Raw genomic sequence first — 17,767 nt, 5'->3', positions numbered from 1 at the left:
GAGCAATAATGTAGACGAAACCACGTCTCAAATAAAAATAAATAAACAGATAGACAGTTAAATAAATAAATAAATAAATAAATAGACAAATAAATAAATAAATAAATAAATAAATAAATAAATAAATAAATAGATAAGGATGAAACTTTAAATTACAGCAATCTATCCATAAACATCGGATTTGCACTGGTGTCGGGGTGGGGGTGGGGGATAGATCAAGCATCTGCATTAACTACATTAAGAGTGTGTGTGTGTGTGTGTGTGTGTGTGTGTGTGTGTGTGTGTGTGTGTGTGTTTGTTTTCCCGATGAGGAACACAAACACACGCCTGGCCACGCCAGCGCACACGCACACGCACACACACACACACCCACACCTACCAGGTTAGTGTAATAAACATGCATGGAGGTATCAGACATGCAGAAGAGCATAACCCGGCCACCGGACCCGGCGGTCATCACTGCATCTCAGCATGTGTGGGGTTCCTGCGACTAAGTGAACTGCTAATGTAAGGAAAGGATCATTTTAATCTGAGTAGTTATACATATACATATGTATATTTATTCGGCTTTCATTATCTTGCGATGTGCCGTGAGCCAGTCGGTGACATCGGAAGCGCTCACTGAAGTTTTTCGTGGAATTGCACGTTTTCTCGGTAAGCCTCGCGCGAGAGGGTGTTTTGCATGGGTCGAGCCCGTGACGCCTGTACCCGGTGCAGTGCTCGGGGTGGTGGCCGGGGTTTGCTCGCCGCTGCTCCGCGCTTGTTTGTGTGGAGTCGTTTCTGCGCGGGATAATGACAGCCATCGCTAACGCGTGTCTGGGTCAGGCGGGGCACGTTACCCGCTCGCGGTAATGAGAGGGTTCGTCTGTTTGAAGAACGCAAACACGGAGACATGTCCACCGTTGCTATGGAGAGACTGCGCCTGCCGGGCCGGATAGGACCGAGCCGGGGCGGGTAGGACAGGGCCGAGCCGGGACGGGTAGGACAAGACCGAGCCGGGACGGGTAGGACAGCACCGAGCCGGGGCGGGGAGGACAGGACCAGGCCGGTGTGGGTAGGCCCGAGCGCCGCCAGCGCGCTGTAGTAGCCTGTTGGGTTGAAGGAGAGCATACCGATAACGGATTACTCCGAAAAATTACCAGAAGACGGTAAGTTAGCTCTGGAAATACGAGCTCGTTTGACTCAGTAGCTAATTGTTTATGTTCTTACGAGCCGTTTTGTTGATTAAATGACGGCTTCAGCGGAGGATCGATACGTTTACCGATCTGGAGACTGTTTACAAAGTTAATCAGATAACGTTAGCGGGCTGGCTAAGGGCTAACAGGCTAGCTGGCTAAGGGCTAACAGGCTGGCTGGCTAGCGCCTAACAGGCTGGCTGGCTGGCTAACGGCTAGCAGGCTGGCTGGCTAACGGCTAGCAGGCTGGCTGGCTAACGGCTAGCAGGCTGGCTGGCTAACGGCTAACAGGCTGGTTGGCTAAAGACTAACAGGCTAGCTGGCTAACAGGCTAACGCTAACCGGCTAGCCTGTGTGGAGATCACGGCCGGAGCTTCGAGCGAACAGTAAATGTGGTTCAGATTGAGGCAGGTATCCTACGCGCTGTCCCAGCGCTTATCTTGTTAATTTAACTCTAAGATTCACCACAAATTGAAATGGACTTAGGTTTATTTCTGATTTTATTCTCGTATTTAGGACACTCCCGTGTTGGCCAGCTGGCTAACGTTATCTGGCTAATATGTGCGGCCGCTGCGCTTCCAGATGCGGCGTTCGTGTGTTTAGCTCCGTGAACTCGACATTTCTAATAGCGGAGCCTGGTGCAGGCTGTGCCCCGACCACCTCTGCATAGAGACGGCTCTGTGCTCCACAACACGGGGGTGTGATCGGAGGTGTGCTAGCCGAGGCACTGGGTTGGGAAGGCCACCCTCGGAGCCCCTCTCCCCGATATACATGGGCTGTCTGACCCGTGTAACGCTGTTGTGCTGTCTTGAAGGAATATGAATGCATAAATCTGCCCTTTTCCAAACTGAGCAGGCTGTCCACCGGTAATGTTTGTCGCATTGGGGTGTCATTTATATTTTGGTAGGGGCCACACTGCCGTATATCTATTATAGTTATTATCATTGTCAGACGGCTATCTAGCTGTTTGAGGCGCCGGGGCTGGTTTTTCAGAGTTCAGAGAAACGAACTGTCCACTGAGCCTGGACTCCAGCTTTTTATATAGCTAGCCATTTATAATATGCCTGCTTGTTTCTTTGTAATAAGGTATCTTTGTTCCTTTTTGCAGGAGTGATGGGGTACTCCACAGGCAAAGCAGAGGCAAACTGTTAGAGCAAGGGATGGCTTCCAGTATGAGGCCAGAGGTTTGCGGGTCCCGCTAAAGTCATTTTAAGGTCAGAGCTGCATAAAGATTCTGTAATTCCCATTCTGTTGTTACACACTTTGAGTGTCTCCATCGTCTTTGGACGGCAGACCTCGGAGCACTCTGGCTTCACTTCCGAGTTTCCAAGTAACTGAAATTGGGTTCAGGAGTAATGTAATGAGTTATGAGTTGAACTTGTCCACAAGAGAGAGCCCTACAAGATAAAGAATGTCTCAGTAAGAAACGATGTAAAAGATATAGGCTGCTGCATTCTCTCATTCATTATGTGGCTTGACTTGTCCATGGTGGCTTAAATCTCCCGGAGGTGCACTTGTAACCGTCAGACTTGTTGGCTGATGACAGCACAGAGAGAAGGAAAAAACAAGTCATCCACTTCAACGAGATGTGCCAAATGCTTCTGGCTCCATGTGGAAGGGAAATAAGTTGCCTCTCACTGAGGAATTCATTCTTTTCATTGCTGAGTGACTCAGATATCGGGTAGAACCTTTTCTTCCTGTAAGCGCCGGGATGACACGTTGTTTTTGTCACCGAGCCTGCACTCAGTGAGATGTCCGCGGTAGCGGTGACGGGCACGTCATTAGTTTGATGTCTCAGTCAGTAGTCTGGATGGGGCCCCAGCTAGCCGTGCGTTATTTAGTGCTGTTTCCACCCCGTCTCTGTAGTAAACGGTGAAATGGGTTCTCACAATTTCTCAGCCCCTTGTGCATTTTTTTCCCCCAAATTAAATATCTAACCATGAAATAGAATATCATAAAAAACAAATAAAAAAATTAGTTATTAACAGCATTGCCATAATATTTGACATATCTGTGTTTGGGACATGATTAACCTAAATAAATCTATAGCAATTGTTGTGGCGTTTACAGAGACTTAACCGGATGTTTAGTTTGCTTTGGATGGTACGTTTCACTGTAGTAGTCATGCTTGCTACATCTTTTGTTTCAGTTTTTGTTTGTTTCTAGCCGTTGGCTTTGTTTTTTTATTTGAGAGAATGTTCTTTGACATCTTTTCTGTAAGTCAGCAAAGATTTTTTTTAATTTCTTTTTTTTTTTTAAACTTATACACTTTCTGTTCCTAAATGAACATCTAAATGAATGAAACAACCTGCGAAATCCTGTCAAAATTGAAAAGCTCATTTTGCTTTTTCCCCTCTCTACTTAGGAGACATAAAGGTTGGTTTGTTTTCTCGGCATTGGAAGATTGGTAGGACTAACGAGAATGCCTCCAAGGCCTTCTTCTGGAGAACTATGGGGCATCCATTTGATGCCCCCGAGGATTCTGGTGGACTGTTTACTGCCTAACGGCATGATCCTGACCCTGGAGTGCCTGCGTGAGGCCACGCTAATCACCATCAAGCACGAACTCTTCAAGGAGGCCAGGAAGTACCCCCTGCACCACCTGCTGCAGGAGGAGACCTCCTACATCTTTGTCAGCGTGACCCAGGAAGCAGAGCGGGAGGAGTTTTACGACGAGACCAGGAGACTCTGTGACCTCCGGCTCTTCCAGCCTTTCCTAAAGGTCATCGAACCTGTGGGCAACAGGGAAGAGAAAATTCTCAACCGGGAAATCGGTAGGAATGCCAGTAATATGGGGAGATTATTATTTTTTAAAATCGTAAATGAGTTTGGGATGCAGAGAATGGGGCATTTCCTTGTGTTAGAGTTAAGAATTCACCTTCCCCACTGCACTGAGCTCAGTTTCTCCCGCAGGGAAAGTGGATCGGAGATCCCTGGTAGTCTTTTCTCTCTACGTATACGTTGTAGCCTGTAAGCGTCAGGTATTATTGTAGTGATGCACTCCAGCTCCCGCTACAACAACAAACTAGGTAAACAGCTAAATGTCAGCCTAAGTATCCGGTTGTTTACATTTATGTGTGTTGATACTCATACGCTCTTTTGTACATAATCCCGCCGTCTCATTGTATACATGTGTTTTATAATGAGGACGAGGAAGGTGTTTGCTGACTGTCTCGTCCATCTAGCTCTTTCCTCGGCCATGTTGGTCTGGTTAGCAGTGGCCCTGTGTGTGTGTGCGTGTGTTTCAGGTTTTGCAATCGGCATGCCCGTGTGTGAGTTTGACCTAGTGAAGGATTCCGAAGTTCAGGACTTCCGACGAAATATACTGAACGTCTGCAAAGATGCAGTGGAACTACGGGACACCAACGGGTCCCACAGTCGGGCGCTGTACGTCTACCCTCCCAACGTGGAGTCATCCCCCGAGCTTCCGAAACACATCTTTGGCAAATTAGATAAAGGTAAAATGGCCCTTCCTCTCCACGACCGTCCCTTGGTCTTACGTGATTGGGATTGTTTGTTTGTTTTTTTCCATAATCTAGTCATTTCAAAAATGTTTATGGTTAATTTGAGCTCCTATGTTTTGTTTTGTTTTGTTTTTGTTTGTTTATTTATTTATTGTAGTACTCATTTGTAGTAAGGTTTTTTTTTTTCAGAGCCATGGAGCATGAGAGTTGTTTTTCAGTTTCAGTTTTCAGTTGGGCTCCGTCACTGAAGCCCAAGCATACAAGCATGCACAGCAAGCTCCATGCATTCAGTTCACTCACAACAACAGCAGCAGCAGCCCAAATTCTGTGCTCAAGCCAAGCTATCTGCTCGCAGGTCAGATCATCGTGGTCATCTGGGTGATCGTCTCGCCCAACAACGACAAGCAGAAGTACACGCTGAAGATCAACCACGACTGCGTGCCTGAGCAGGTGATCGCTGAGGCCATCAGGAAGAAGACGCGCAGCATGCTGCTCTCGGCCGAGCAGCTGAAAATGTGCGTGCAGGAGTACCAGGGCAAGTACATCCTCAAGGTGTGCGGCTGCGACGAGTACCTGCTGGAGAAGCACCCAATCAGCCAGTACAAGGTACGCCCCGCCAGCAGGCTCAGGCAGGTGTCCCCCGTCTCTCAAACGCCCCGGTAGTCCTCGGCCGGGGTCCTGAGAGACACGGGGACGCTTCCGGGGATGCATGCCGCAATCCTTGTTTTCCTCCCTCTCGCACTCTTAAATTTGACTCGGAGGTGGAATGCAAACAAGTAGCTGGCACGTCCATCGCCCGGACTCGCCATGCCGTGCCGTCAAAAGTGGTGCCTGGACAACTCGAAATAGCCTGCTGGCTTCGGAACGGTTCTGCCCACCAGATCGTGCCTCTATAATCACGATGTAGGTCTGCGCCTGTAAGCGTATCCTGACAGACCCCGCCCCCTGTCTCCGCCCCCAGTACGTCAGGAGCTGCATTATGCTGGGCCGCATGCCGAACCTGATGTTGATGTCCAAGGACAGCCTGTACTCCCAGCTCCCAGCCGACACCTTCACCATGCCCTCATACTCCCGCCGCATCTCTACCGCCACTCCCTACATGAACGGCGAGGCCTCCAGCAAGTCCCTGTGGGCCATCAACAGCACCCTGAGGATACGGGTCCTCTGCGCCACATACGTCAACGTCAACATCCGGGACATTGATAAGGTGCTTACTGAGTAAGGCCCTCTGATGTGTCAGGCTTTATGTGCACTAGGATTGCTGAAGTAGATTTTTTGGGTGACTTTATTAAATGACACAGGACCTCAAACGAACCTTGTTCCTAGCTCTTTGCTTACGCCTCTGTGTACCGTGTTTCAGATTTACGTGCGCACGGGGATCTACCACGGAGGAGAGCAGTTGTGCGACAACGTGAACACGCAGCGTGTGCCTTGTTCAAACCCCAGGTATCAACGTGCGCAGCCTCATACGCCAGCGGGAGGGAGGGGCTAGGTGTGTTTTGCTGCAATGCCGTGTGAGGTCTGACACCCCCCCCTTCTCTCTCCAGGTGGAACGAGTGGCTCACCTATGACATGTACATTCCGGATGTGCCCCGGGCTGCCCGTCTCTGCTTGTCCATTTGCTCTGTGAAGGGCCGGAAGGGGGCGAAAGAGGTTCCTACTCGCTCCATGTTTGCACCCTTTTTTAAATTTAGAGCCCTGAAACTTCCCCAGCCAGGGGTAACCGAACCTCTGGTGAGCCGGTATAACCCCGATCACGATCGGGAGAACGGGAGAACCATCACGAGGACATCCGGCTAATTATCTATTGATCCCTCTGCTTAACAGCCTGACTCGTACGCCGAGCCCGTAGCGCATGTGAAATGATCTCTGGGGCGTGTGGTGTTTGCCGTCTCTCTCAGGAACACTGTCCGCTGGCTTGGGGAAATGTGAACCTCTTTGACTACACGCACACGCTGGTCTCGGGGAAGATGGCGCTGAACCTGTGGCCGGTGCCACACGGTCTGGAGGATCTTCTCAACCCCATCGGAGTCACCGGCTCCAATCCCAACAAGGTACGAGCTGCAGGGGGCCGCGTTCGCCACCACACGGCTCAGTGACATGAGCGGTCTGGGAAGCTTTAAATGCAGCACATACTTGTTGAGCATTTTTACCTGTTTGTTGTGCTTGGTTGGATTTAAAAAATGCTCTATCTAATTCTATCTCCCTTTTGAAAAAGCTGTGTGGTTTTGTTTCTCTAGTGTTCTACCGTAGTGCGTTTTATCTGCGCCCTTTAGGAAACCCCATGTCTTGAGCTGGAGTTTGACTACTTCAGCAGTCCTGTGAAGTTCCCTGACATGGCAACAGTAGAGGATCATGCTAATTGGATGATATCCAGAGAGATGGGTTACAGTTATTGCCAGTCTGGTCCGGTGAGCTTCCAGACAAGCATCCTGCCTATTTAATTCTAGCACTACGTTTCCCAGTTCTGTGTGTGACCCTGCACGCCTCACCAGCCTTTATGGCCCTAAAGGGTGTTCATGGGTTTTGTAGGAACTTTCGTCAGGTTGTGGAAAGAGTACCTTTTTCTGAAAAGCTATATTGGGGGTCACTGGTTCTTATTTTCATCTGAAGGCATTATGAGGGCTTGCAATAGGCAAAAGAAGAGGGAGGAAGGATAACCAGGATGGACCCCATCATAAACTGCGTGAGCCGTTGGATCCAAACCGAACTTTTTTCTTTCTTTTTTTTTTTACCACAGAGCAGCAGACTGGCGCGAGACCACATCATAACGGAAGCTGATATTGAGCAACTGCGGCAGCTGGCGAACAGAGACCCGCTTTCTGAGATCACTGAGCAAGAGAAGGACTTCCTGTGGAGGCACAGGTACTCTGGCCCGCCCTGCTGCGTCCCTGGTCCGCATCAGCCTATATCGCATCAAACTCTTTGTTTTCTGTCTTTCAGGCAGTACTGTGTAAACATACCTGAGATCCTGCCTAAAATTCTGCTTGCGGTGAAATGGAACTCCAGAGATGAAGTTGCACAGGTTACTAAGAAATTCCGGCCACCCAGTTTCTGCATAAGAGCCCCACATTCTGTGTGGAGTTTCAGAAGTATCAGGCTAACCTTATAACACGCCGCCTCACGTTAGCACACATTCTGCTGCAGACAAAGTTCATCCGCCAGTAACATTCTGTCCACGTTATTGTGCATGTGTTTCTGAGGGAAAGTTCTACGTATTAGGACACAAAAAAAGTAAAAGTTTTTCACTTTCTGCAATGGATACTGTTCACCCCTATAAAGGTGTACTGAACGTTATAGATTTTCGTAATGCTAGAGTTCTGAAAATATCATGAGTGTGGCATTTATCCAGTACATGTTGATATTTTTGTAGAAACTTGGTTTGAAGGTACATCAGTAGTGCTGGTGTCTTATATGTTTACACGTTACACTGTAGATTTCTTGGACTGATTGATTTTTTCTTTTAACCGTATCGAAGCAAGCGTTGGTTTGTACAGCCGAGTAGCGACTGGTGTAACTAAACCGATGGTTCTGCTCAGGAACGTTAAATCGTGCTTCTCTCTCCCACCCAGATGTATTGCCTGCTTAAAGACTGGCCCGCAATCAAACCGGAGCAAGCCATGGAGCTTCTGGACTGCAACTACCCAGATCCGATGATCCGTGACTTCGCAGTACGGTGCCTTGAGAAATATCTGACTGATGACAAACTCTCCCAGTACCTTATTCAGTTGGTCCAGGTAAGACTGTCTTCTTTCCATTTTCTTCTTTTTGCGTTATATGCCTTCACTTTTAATCAGTAGACCTCAATCCAGTCCTCAGGGACACATAGCTATACCGTCCAAGTTCCTCCTACACCTGAACCAGGTAAGCACGACCTGGCCAAGGTGTGTTGGGATCCGGGTCAGAGACGTAGACCAGCTGGGGTCCCCGAGGACTGGCTTGAACTACCCGATTGTAGTTACTGACTTAAAACCCACCTTGTACAGCATTCAGTAAACAGCGTTCATTGAAGAGCACGTCCTTTCTCGTTTTGTGCATCTCCCACAGGTTTTGAAGTATGAGCAGTATCTTGATAACCCATTGGTGCGATTTCTGCTTAAAAGAGCCCTGACCAACCAGAGAATCGGACATTTCTTTTTCTGGCATTTGAAGTGAGTGAGCCTGAGTTGGAGTAGTCTAGAGTTCTTGGGACCTTTACGCTGTTGCCGCTGTTGTGCTCGGCCAGGAAATGCCATGTTTACGTAGCCTGTAAATATTTGTTTTAAATGTTCTTTGAAAGAAGACTGTATTTCTCTCTGTTTTTACTTCTCCCTCACCATTTCTGCCAGACTCACTTCAGAATCCAAAACCACGTCCTGGATTTTGTGGTCACTGGAGGTTGATGTATGTTGTAGCGTTGTCTTCACATCGGATGTGCTGTAGCTTTTCCACCTCCCTTTTACGTAGGGCTCATCGTTGATGACAGAGTTGCCAATCCTTAACATTAACTGCTCAGCTGCGAATACAAAATCCAGGACTAAGACCTGTGTAAATCCAGGACTAATACCTGCGTTTCAGAATATTAAGAAGTGACTTCCCTTCACTCACACTGTTGCAAATTTCTGTAGACACCAAAGATCCAAGACGCTGACACACAGACCCATGTTACGAATCGTGTATTTGTCCAAGACTTAAATATCAGTAGTATGAATGGCTGTGGTTTAAACCCAGGTTATCTGAGGTCGTCCTCATGCTGGTATCTCAGAAATATTCTTAGATGCCACCTGACATTTGGTTGTGAGTAGAGGTTGCCAGGTGTTCAGTTTCATCCCTCCCCGTTAACCGCATCGCGGCTGCCCACCACAGGTCGGAGATGCACAACAAGACGGTGAGTCAGCGCTTCGGCCTGCTCCTGGAGTCGTACTGCCGCGCCTGTGGCATGTACCTGAAGCACCTGAGCAGACAGGTGGAGGCCATGGAGAAGCTGATCAACCTCACTGACATCCTCAAACAGGAGAAGAAGGATGAGACCCAGAAGGTACTGGGCTCTGCTGTTTCTCCTTTCCATGTTCCCTTCTCACCTGTAGCCAGGTTTCCATCCACGTTTATGCACATTTTGTGAGAGAGACAAGGTTGATGCTATTAAAGTGATCAAATGCTTTATGTAATGGTGTGATAGATCCTCAAAAAATACAGATGCATACATTCAGCTTAATTTTTATTGAGAATTTCATGTATATTCCAAATTATCTATGTGTTGTCTTAGTTTGTCTTCTCTGACTTTTTCCCCCTCTCATAGTATTCAGATAGTGTCAAAAAGGTCTGAATATACAGAGAACTGGCTGGTTACCGTGGCCGGTACTTGGAGGTTGTTTTGGCTAATTGCCGCCGTAAGTCTCATCTGAGGATGATGGAACAGAAGCGCGGTTACTCTCTGGATGGGTCATAACATGGACCGATCTTCTGTTTGTGGTTCGGTTCCGGACCAAACCAGACAGGGATGCGTTGCTGACTTTTCATCCTGGCTCACTTAGTCTTGTGTCACTATCACTACGATGCTCTGCACTGGGCTAAATGCAGCTGTGGGATCTGTACAGATGGGACAAGGTTTTTTTTGTTTTTGGTTTTTTTTGGGGTTTTTTTTTTTTTTCTCCAGATAAAACTCAGGGAAAGCTGTGAAAATGCATTTAGGAGGCAAAACAGCGCAAGAAATTCCAGCAGGAAGTGAATTTTGAATACTTGGTCATTTTTGTGTGTGTGTGTTTTTCTTTCTCCGCCCCCCCCCCCGCCTTCCACCAGTACATTTTCCACCAAATGCTAATGAGACGTTTTGCTCCTCACCGCTCTGTCTGCGCTCTGCTCTTTTCCACCACCGCTCTGCGCTCTCTCTCTTTTTTAAAAGGCTGCCTTCTCGCTGCGTTAATGTTCTACTTCCAGGGCTGATTTTAATTAAGTCTGAACGCATCCTTTAATGTTCCATATTTATAGTCTTTTTACCAGTGTCATTGTTGTGGGTTTGCCTTAGGATCGCCTACATCAGCAACTGTTTCAAAGCACATTTCCTGTTGGATGGAATCCAGTTTTAAGGAGGCCCTAGAGTGCGCTGGAGGGGTTTTGTCCAACATCTCTGCATGTGGTGCCTCCTCAGGTCCAGATGAAGTTTCTGGTGGAGCAGATGAGGAGGCCGGACTACATGGACGCACTACAGAATTTCACGTCCCCGCTCAACCCCGCCCACCAGCTGGGCAACCTGCGGTAAGACACTCTGACACTGGGATTTGTGGGGTGAAGATTGACGCCCGGCATGGGAATGGCAGCTCGCCGCAAAACAGGAACGCTGTGGTGGCGTTACGGATCTGTGGTCACTTTTGTTTCTCTCAGGCTGGAAGAATGCAGAATCATGTCTTCAGCCAAGAGGCCGCTGTGGCTGAACTGGGAGAACCCCGATATCATGTCAGAGCTTCTCTTCCAGAATAACGAGATCATCTTCAAAAACGGCGACGGTCTGTCACTTTTTGACTAAAGTCATTCGTCTGTACATGTTTCACTTCAGAAAGCGTCCGGTGTGAGCTGCGTCAAATTAAAATCGCCTTCCAATTTGTTTGTAGACTTGAGGCAGGACATGTTGACTCTCCAGATCATCAAAATAATGGAGAACATCTGGCAGAACCAGGGCTTGGACCTCAGGTATGTAACCCCCGAGCGGGGGCATCGTTCACCCCAGTGACCTCGGTGGAAGGAGATCTCACGTTGCGAGCTTTCCTCCGCTCTCAGGATGCTGCCGTACGGCTGCCTGTCCATCGGCGACTGCGTGGGGCTGATCGAGGTTGTGAGGAGTTCTCACACCATCATGCAGATCCAGTGCAAAGGTGGCCTCAAGGGGGCGCTGCAGTTCAACAGCTCCACGCTGCACCAGTGGCTGAAGGACAAGAACAAGGGCGAGACGTGAGCGTGCTGCACCACAGCGCACAGGACACGAAAGCCCACCGTGTCTAGAGTGGCGTGCTGACCCCGCATGCGCGTTTGTGCTCTCGGCAGGTACGACATGGCCATCGACCTGTTCACCCGTTCCTGCGCCGGATATTGCGTGGCCACCTTCATCCTGGGCATCGGAGATCGGCACAACAGCAACATCATGGTGAAGGACGACGGACAGGTATGCTCGCGCAGGCGGCGCTGTTTACCGCGCTCGGGGCCAGGCGCGGACGTTAACGCCTTGTGTGCTGTGTAGCTGTTCCACATAGATTTTGGCCACTTCTTGGATCACAAGAAGAAGAAATTTGGCTACAAGCGCGAGCGGGTGCCATTCGTCCTAACCCAGGATTTCTTAATCGTGATCAGCAAAGGAGGAACTCAAGAATGCACTAAAACCAGGGAGTTTGAGAGGTAACTATGTGTGTGAGACGCCCATTTAGTGGACGCGTGTGTAGGTGGAAGTAGAACTGAGTGTGCATGGTGCTATTTGAAAGTTTGTGAATTTTCTATATGTCTGAACAAATCACCTAAAATATCATGTTTTAACCCAAGTCCTAAAATTAGATAGAAAGCCCAATTAAACAAATGAGACAAAAATACTATACTGTCATTTATCTACTGAAGAAATAATCCAGTATTTCATATTTGAGTGGCAAATTTATGTGAACCTCTAGGATTAGCAGTTAATTTGAAGGTGAATTCAAAGGCATTTCTTTTCAGTCCGCGAGATAGCGATCAGGCGTGAGTGGCCGTCCTGTTTTATTTAAAGGACGGAGCCCTATCAAAGTCTGATCTCCACAACACGTGTCTGGGGAAGTGTAGCATGGCATGAATAAATAAAGGAGATTTCTGAGGACGTCTCCAGGAGTGGTGAACCAACAAAAATCACCTCAAGCGTAAGGCCTGTTGTAGTCCACGAGCTCCTGAAGCAAAACAGGAGAGAAAGCTACTGCTTTCCAATAAAAACACTGCTGCCCATCAGTACATGACCTCTGGCACAGTGGACAAGCCAGAAGGCTGGTGGGAAAAAGTTTAATGGACGTATGAGACCAAAATAGAACGTTTTGGTTGAAATGAGAGGCGTTGTTTGGAGACAGGAAGACACCGCATTCCAGCATAAGAATCTTGTCCTGTCTGAGAAACACGGCGGTGGCATCACGGTTTGGAAGTGTTTTGCTGCATGTGGGCCAGGACAGCTTGCCGTCGTTGATGTAACAACGAATGTTTAAATATACCAGTGAAATCTAAAGGAAAACGTCAGGATATTTGCTGTTTGACCCACGTTTCTCTTGAGATTCAGTTCAGGTTGTTCTGCCAAAGTTCGGTCGAAGAAGAAGAAGAAATGTAATGTTTTGGAATGGCCAAGCCAAAGTCCTGCCCTTTAACCCGGCAGAAAGGTTGTGGAAGCGCCTGACGCGAACAGTCCGTGCGATGAACCCCACCCGCCTGTTCTGTACGGAGGACTGGGATTCACCCGCTCAGCTGTCTAAGCCCACGTGCAGGACCGAGCGACAGTTACCAGAAGCGTTTAGCTGTAGTTACGGCTCCACGGGAGGGGGTCACACCAGGTTCACATGCTTCTGCCACTTGCAGATATGGAATACTGCATCATTTTCCTCAATAAAGAAATGACCAAGTATATTTGTTTAATTGTATATTTGGGTTCTCTTTGTTTTAGGACTTGTATGAAAATCTGATGATGTTTTAGGTCAAATGTATGCAGAGATTTTTTATAGTTTTCCCAAACCACAGTCCATAAGCGAACAAATGCTGTTATTTTTCAGTGTGTAGTGTTTAAGTAACTGGCTGGCAGCTGTGGCCTACAGAGGTCAGAGGCTGAGTTCGGTAACAAAACCCCCTTTTGTGTGTTTAACCGGAGTTCCTCCAGCCGACAGTGGGTTGACAGTAGTCGCCAGCCCCAGTTCCTGCTTTTCCCATAGACTTTCCAATTTCTAACAGCTCTCCAACTGCAGCAGTAGGAAGGCTGAAATGTTCATGACCTAGATCTCACATTTGCTCTGAATAACTGACCATACTTGACAAATGACAAACGTGAAGAGAGGGAGATGACTTAGAAAGCAAAATACCCTTTCAATAAACAGCGTTTCGTCCGAGATTGCGCAAGTTCGGTATGCCATTTTGACTGTGGCTCGCTGGCGCCCTCTGCAGGTTCCAGGAGATGTGCTACAAGGCCTACCTGGCCATCCGTCAGCACGCCAACCTGTTCATCAACCTGTTCTCCATGATGCTGGGCTCTGGGATGCCCGAGCTCCAGTCCTTCGACGACATCGCCTATATCCGCAAGACCCTCGCGCTGGACAAGACGGAGCAGGAGGCCTTGGACTACTTCATGAAGCAGATGAACGACGCCCACCATGGCGGGTGGACCACCAAGATGGACTGGATCTTCCACACCATCCGGCACCATGCCCAGAACTGAACCCGCCAAGGCCTGAACTTGCAGGAAGGATCTTGAGCCAGCTAGCGGACCCTTGGCCAGGACACTACTGGTACCTCAATGCTAGCAGAAGTGTGGCAAGCCTGACCTCATGTACAAAAGTGGGGTGATGCCCCAACTGATCTACAAAGCACTAAACAATCCAGATTTTTTTTGTTTGTTTTTCCTCCTCTAACCTTTTTTTTTTTTTTGTGGCATCCAAACAGAAAAATACTAACCTGGATCTTTGTCCAGAATCCTTACACATTGTTCTGTTGTTTCCTGTAGTTTTGTACTGATGTCTCTTTTTTATATGTTTTTGCTGCTCTATTCCTGGAGAGACCATGGCAGGTGGTTTGTTTTTGTTTTTTGTTGTTTTCTCGAGAAGAATATTCTCAACATGCCTGTGGGAAGAGTTCTTCATTCTTCAAGCAATTTCCAGGTTGCTCATGTCTTCCTCAAAGTACAGACGCCTTTAAATATGCATGCATGGAACCTCCTGAGAACTCCAGAACTAACAGGGTAAGATTTTTGGCGTTGGGTCTGTGAACCTTCACTCCGAAACAAGTCCCTGAAAGATGGTTGCTGTTGAATCCTAAGATAATGTAGTGAGATTGGCATCTCCTGTGACCGTATATATGCATTTGACTATTGGCAAATATTGTTCCAGCATGGGCCATATCTAAAAGGGATTTTGTTCTCCACTTTCACCCCTTACAGATTAACACTAGACCAGAGTAGTGGCCTAAAAGTAGCTACAGATCCAGTAGGAAAGTCACGTTTGATATGTGGTTAAGTCAAATTTGGAATTTAGAGTCAAATTTGCACCTTTTTTTGTGGTTTTATTGTGGGACACAGTCCTTACGCCTCCTGACACTAACAGCCGTGATGGAAAGAGGTGGTTGGTGCGTCTGTCGGATCCAGGGCAGCGCTACACAACGGCCCTCGGCCACGTCGCGCGGAAGTGGACCGAAGCTGACGGGAAGCTTCACCCGATGCAACGGCCCGGTACGCGCGAGCGTCTGCCATATACGTGCCACCAGGCGCGTGCTAGCGGCGTGTAGACAAAGCCTTAATGTCCTGTGTTCTGCATGCGGCCTCGTAAGCTTGTGGGGAGTGGGCAGAAAAAAAAAAGTAGTGAAACCCTGTTTGCGTTTTCATGGCTAAGTTTAACCAAGCAGGTTCATTTCATGGCTACGCTTTTCTCGTACAGTTCTGGAGGAAGAACCTGAGAGCGGTGCTAACCATATTCCTCTGTACAGGAAGGGAAAAGGCTCAGGGTGAACTGCTGGACGACACGACGGGTCCGGAATGGTGACACCGGCGGTCTCGATTAGCACTCTAGTATGCGATGACGATTAGATTTAATGTGTCCCCGACGGGCCGTTTAACGCGTCAAAGCTGCAGTATAGTCACGATGTAGTTAAGACGTGTGTAGTTTACTGTTGGGGAGGAGTATAAATGTGCATGTTTAGTGGGAGGGCGGCGGGCAAATTTATGAAAGCCGATCTAAAGTTTGGTTCATCTCTCTGGGTTTATCGAGAACGGCTTCTAAACAGCAGCGTGCCGAATCTGGAGAGTAAGCGGGACAGAGTTTAAGACCCGGCCCAGACGCCCGCGCTGGCAGGCAGACTAGGCCTCGGCCTTATCCCCGTGCATCCGAAAACCTTTTCAGCAATAAATTAGCAAAGCATGCCAAAACGATGCTAAGATCCGACAGTCAAAACCAAATCAATCGGCCTCTATATTAGCAGTTCTTTGTACGCCCGCGTCTGACCTCGTGTTTTGTGCGTTATGTTGTTCGTTTTGATCACAGTAACTCGTCACTACCTAATTGCGACTCGGTAAGCTAACTTCTTTTTGTGGTTGCGGAGAAAGCCTGTTATGTTTTTTGCATTACATTTAAGCTGTGAAAATCTAAGGATTACAAATGAGGTGCAATCATGTTATCTGTATGGATAGCCTATATGTCTACTGGTGGGAAAAGGTCCTTGAGAATGATGTTATTCAAAATACACTAGTTTATGAAAGTCTTTGTTACCTGACACTTTCCCGCTTATTCTATTAATCTAAGCCAAAGTTTTACATGGGGGGGGGGGGGAGTTCCCAAACGCTGGATCTAGGTTTTCATCTGCATATCCACCTCAAAGCATTACAGGAGTAGTCCGTATTCCTGGACATCTTAGCATTTACTGAAGATACAATCATCTATATTGGAAAGTCTGAAGGACTCCTTTCTTTGTGCTGTTAAAACGGCACGCTGTTTACGTAAGATGTTCCTTGAGAGGCCAAACCATCTGCCTTTGCAGTAGATGTCTCGGTGGACACAGTCTACACAATGCAAAGACCACGGTGATCTTTTCTCTTTTACATTCTGTAGAGAGCATGTACAGTTCTACTGGACAATAATGCAAAACAAATTAATGCAAAGAAAAGGAAGACAATTTTTTTCCTCTGGTATAATTTACCAAAAGTATAATGAAGTGTGTGACATTGTGGTATTCCAGACTTCAAAGCTTGAGGTTTCAGATTTTTAAACTTCAATGTCATTCTTATATGCAGTAAGAAAAACAAACAAACAAACAGTGGGACAGGAACTAATGTACGCAGGTGGCCTTTGCACTTTGTAACCCCCGGCCCTTCTTTACAATGCCTTCAGTGCTACAGGACAGTGTAGTTCACTCGCATGTCTTTTTAAGCAGCATTTCCAGTTGTACTCCTATACTGCCTGAACCAGATCACGTGAATTAGCTGTTAGTTAAATGTAAAAGCCTTACGTTGGCCCTCCAAAAGCCATTTGTCGCATGGTCCTATTCGCTACTTTGTATGTTTTGTCTGTACCGGTTACAGACGCTTTTCTGGGCTGGACCCATTCAGGAGCCCATGTAGAACGTCTCTGTAGTAACGTGCAAATGCTTTCTACCCCGCCTTCTTTTCACCAACTGCAACCGGGGAAAACTATTGAGATGCTGGACACTTGGCGTCTTTTATATGAGTTACAAAAGAAAAAGAAAAAAAAACTTTTTCGTATTTGAGTTTGAGATGTGCTTGTTGGTCCTCGCTCTCAGAACCATCACCGTTTATGTGGAGAACAAACATGTTATTGTGGTGTAGCACTGAAGGTTTGCTCACAGGCAATTTCATACCGATTGTGAATGTTGAAGTAGTTTGGCTGTTAAGAGTTGTCTGCTGGAGGAACTCTTGGACGTTTCTAAAAGAAAGGTTGCCATTCTTTGAATTTTAAGGTAAATTGAAATATTGCCGTATTACGTGACGAGTGGCAAAATATGTGGAATAATTGTTTAAAATACCGAAAGGAAGGTCAGAATTTTGTCTGCTATTCTAAAATGTTTTGACTGGTTACGTTTCTGTATTGTTCTGGGCAGTACTATTGCATTTACATGTTGAATTATATTTTCATATATAATTAATTATTTTCAGCAACACTACTTAGTGGGCCAAATGATGCTCCATACATCCATCCTGCATGAGGTTTAAGTTAAAGCTAATCTGTTTATTCATTATGTGTAGATTAAAAATAAATCAATAAAGAACTGTTTGGCCTAAGACTGCACTCTGTAGTAACCATCTATAACTGCTAACAGTTATATACCTTCATTCTCATTTATTTACTGTTTCATTGTGCACCTCAGTTGAAAGGTTGCTTTGTATCCTGTCTATCTTCAATATTTGAGTGTTATGTGACTATGTACAAATAAACATTTAAAAAAAATGTT

The 17,767-nt window shown here is 47.1% G+C and overlaps 1 protein-coding gene across 7 annotated transcripts; it reads left to right on the top strand.

Moving 5' to 3' along the window:
• Positions 1 to 270: 270 nt before the first annotated feature.
• pik3ca (phosphatidylinositol-4,5-bisphosphate 3-kinase, catalytic subunit alpha) lies at positions 271 to 17,765 on the top strand. 7 transcript variants are annotated; one of them, XR_014120063.1, is made up of 23 exons: positions 685 to 1,148; positions 2,284 to 2,389; positions 3,541 to 3,949; positions 4,424 to 4,633; positions 4,995 to 5,245; positions 5,601 to 5,846; positions 6,000 to 6,085; positions 6,187 to 6,292; positions 6,541 to 6,693; positions 6,916 to 7,050; positions 7,380 to 7,504; positions 7,583 to 7,664; positions 8,212 to 8,376; positions 8,687 to 8,790; positions 9,485 to 9,656; positions 10,767 to 10,873; positions 11,000 to 11,121; positions 11,227 to 11,305; positions 11,393 to 11,563; positions 11,657 to 11,774; positions 11,850 to 12,004; positions 13,763 to 14,552; positions 14,889 to 17,765. XR_014120063.1 is itself a non-coding variant. In XM_026996908.3 (22 exons), the coding sequence occupies exons 3-22, from the start codon at positions 3,598 to 3,600 to the stop codon at positions 14,031 to 14,033; spliced, it is 3,210 nt and encodes a 1,069-aa protein (XP_026852709.2). In that variant the 5' UTR covers positions 272 to 507; positions 2,284 to 2,389; positions 3,541 to 3,597; the 3' UTR covers positions 14,034 to 17,765. The 7 variants fall into 7 exon arrangements, 6 of the variants coding, with proteins under 6 accessions (XP_026852721.2, XP_026852709.2, XP_081564407.1 ...); XM_026996908.3 differs by lacking the exon at positions 685 to 1,148 and adding an exon at positions 272 to 507 and having other exon boundaries at positions 13,763 to 17,765; XM_081708281.1 differs by lacking the exon at positions 685 to 1,148 and adding an exon at positions 520 to 654 and having other exon boundaries at positions 13,763 to 17,765.
• Positions 17,766 to 17,767: the final 2 nt, after the last annotated feature.

The sequence above is a fragment of the Electrophorus electricus genome, chromosome 26, assembly GCF_041902795.1.
Source record: "Electrophorus electricus isolate QZ-2024a chromosome 26, ASM4190279v1, whole genome shotgun sequence".
Classification (NCBI taxonomy): domain Eukaryota; kingdom Metazoa; phylum Chordata; class Actinopteri; order Gymnotiformes; family Gymnotidae; genus Electrophorus; species Electrophorus electricus.
Note: the sequence above shows the minus strand (reverse complement) of the source record. Positions and strands in the feature narration are given on the sequence as shown.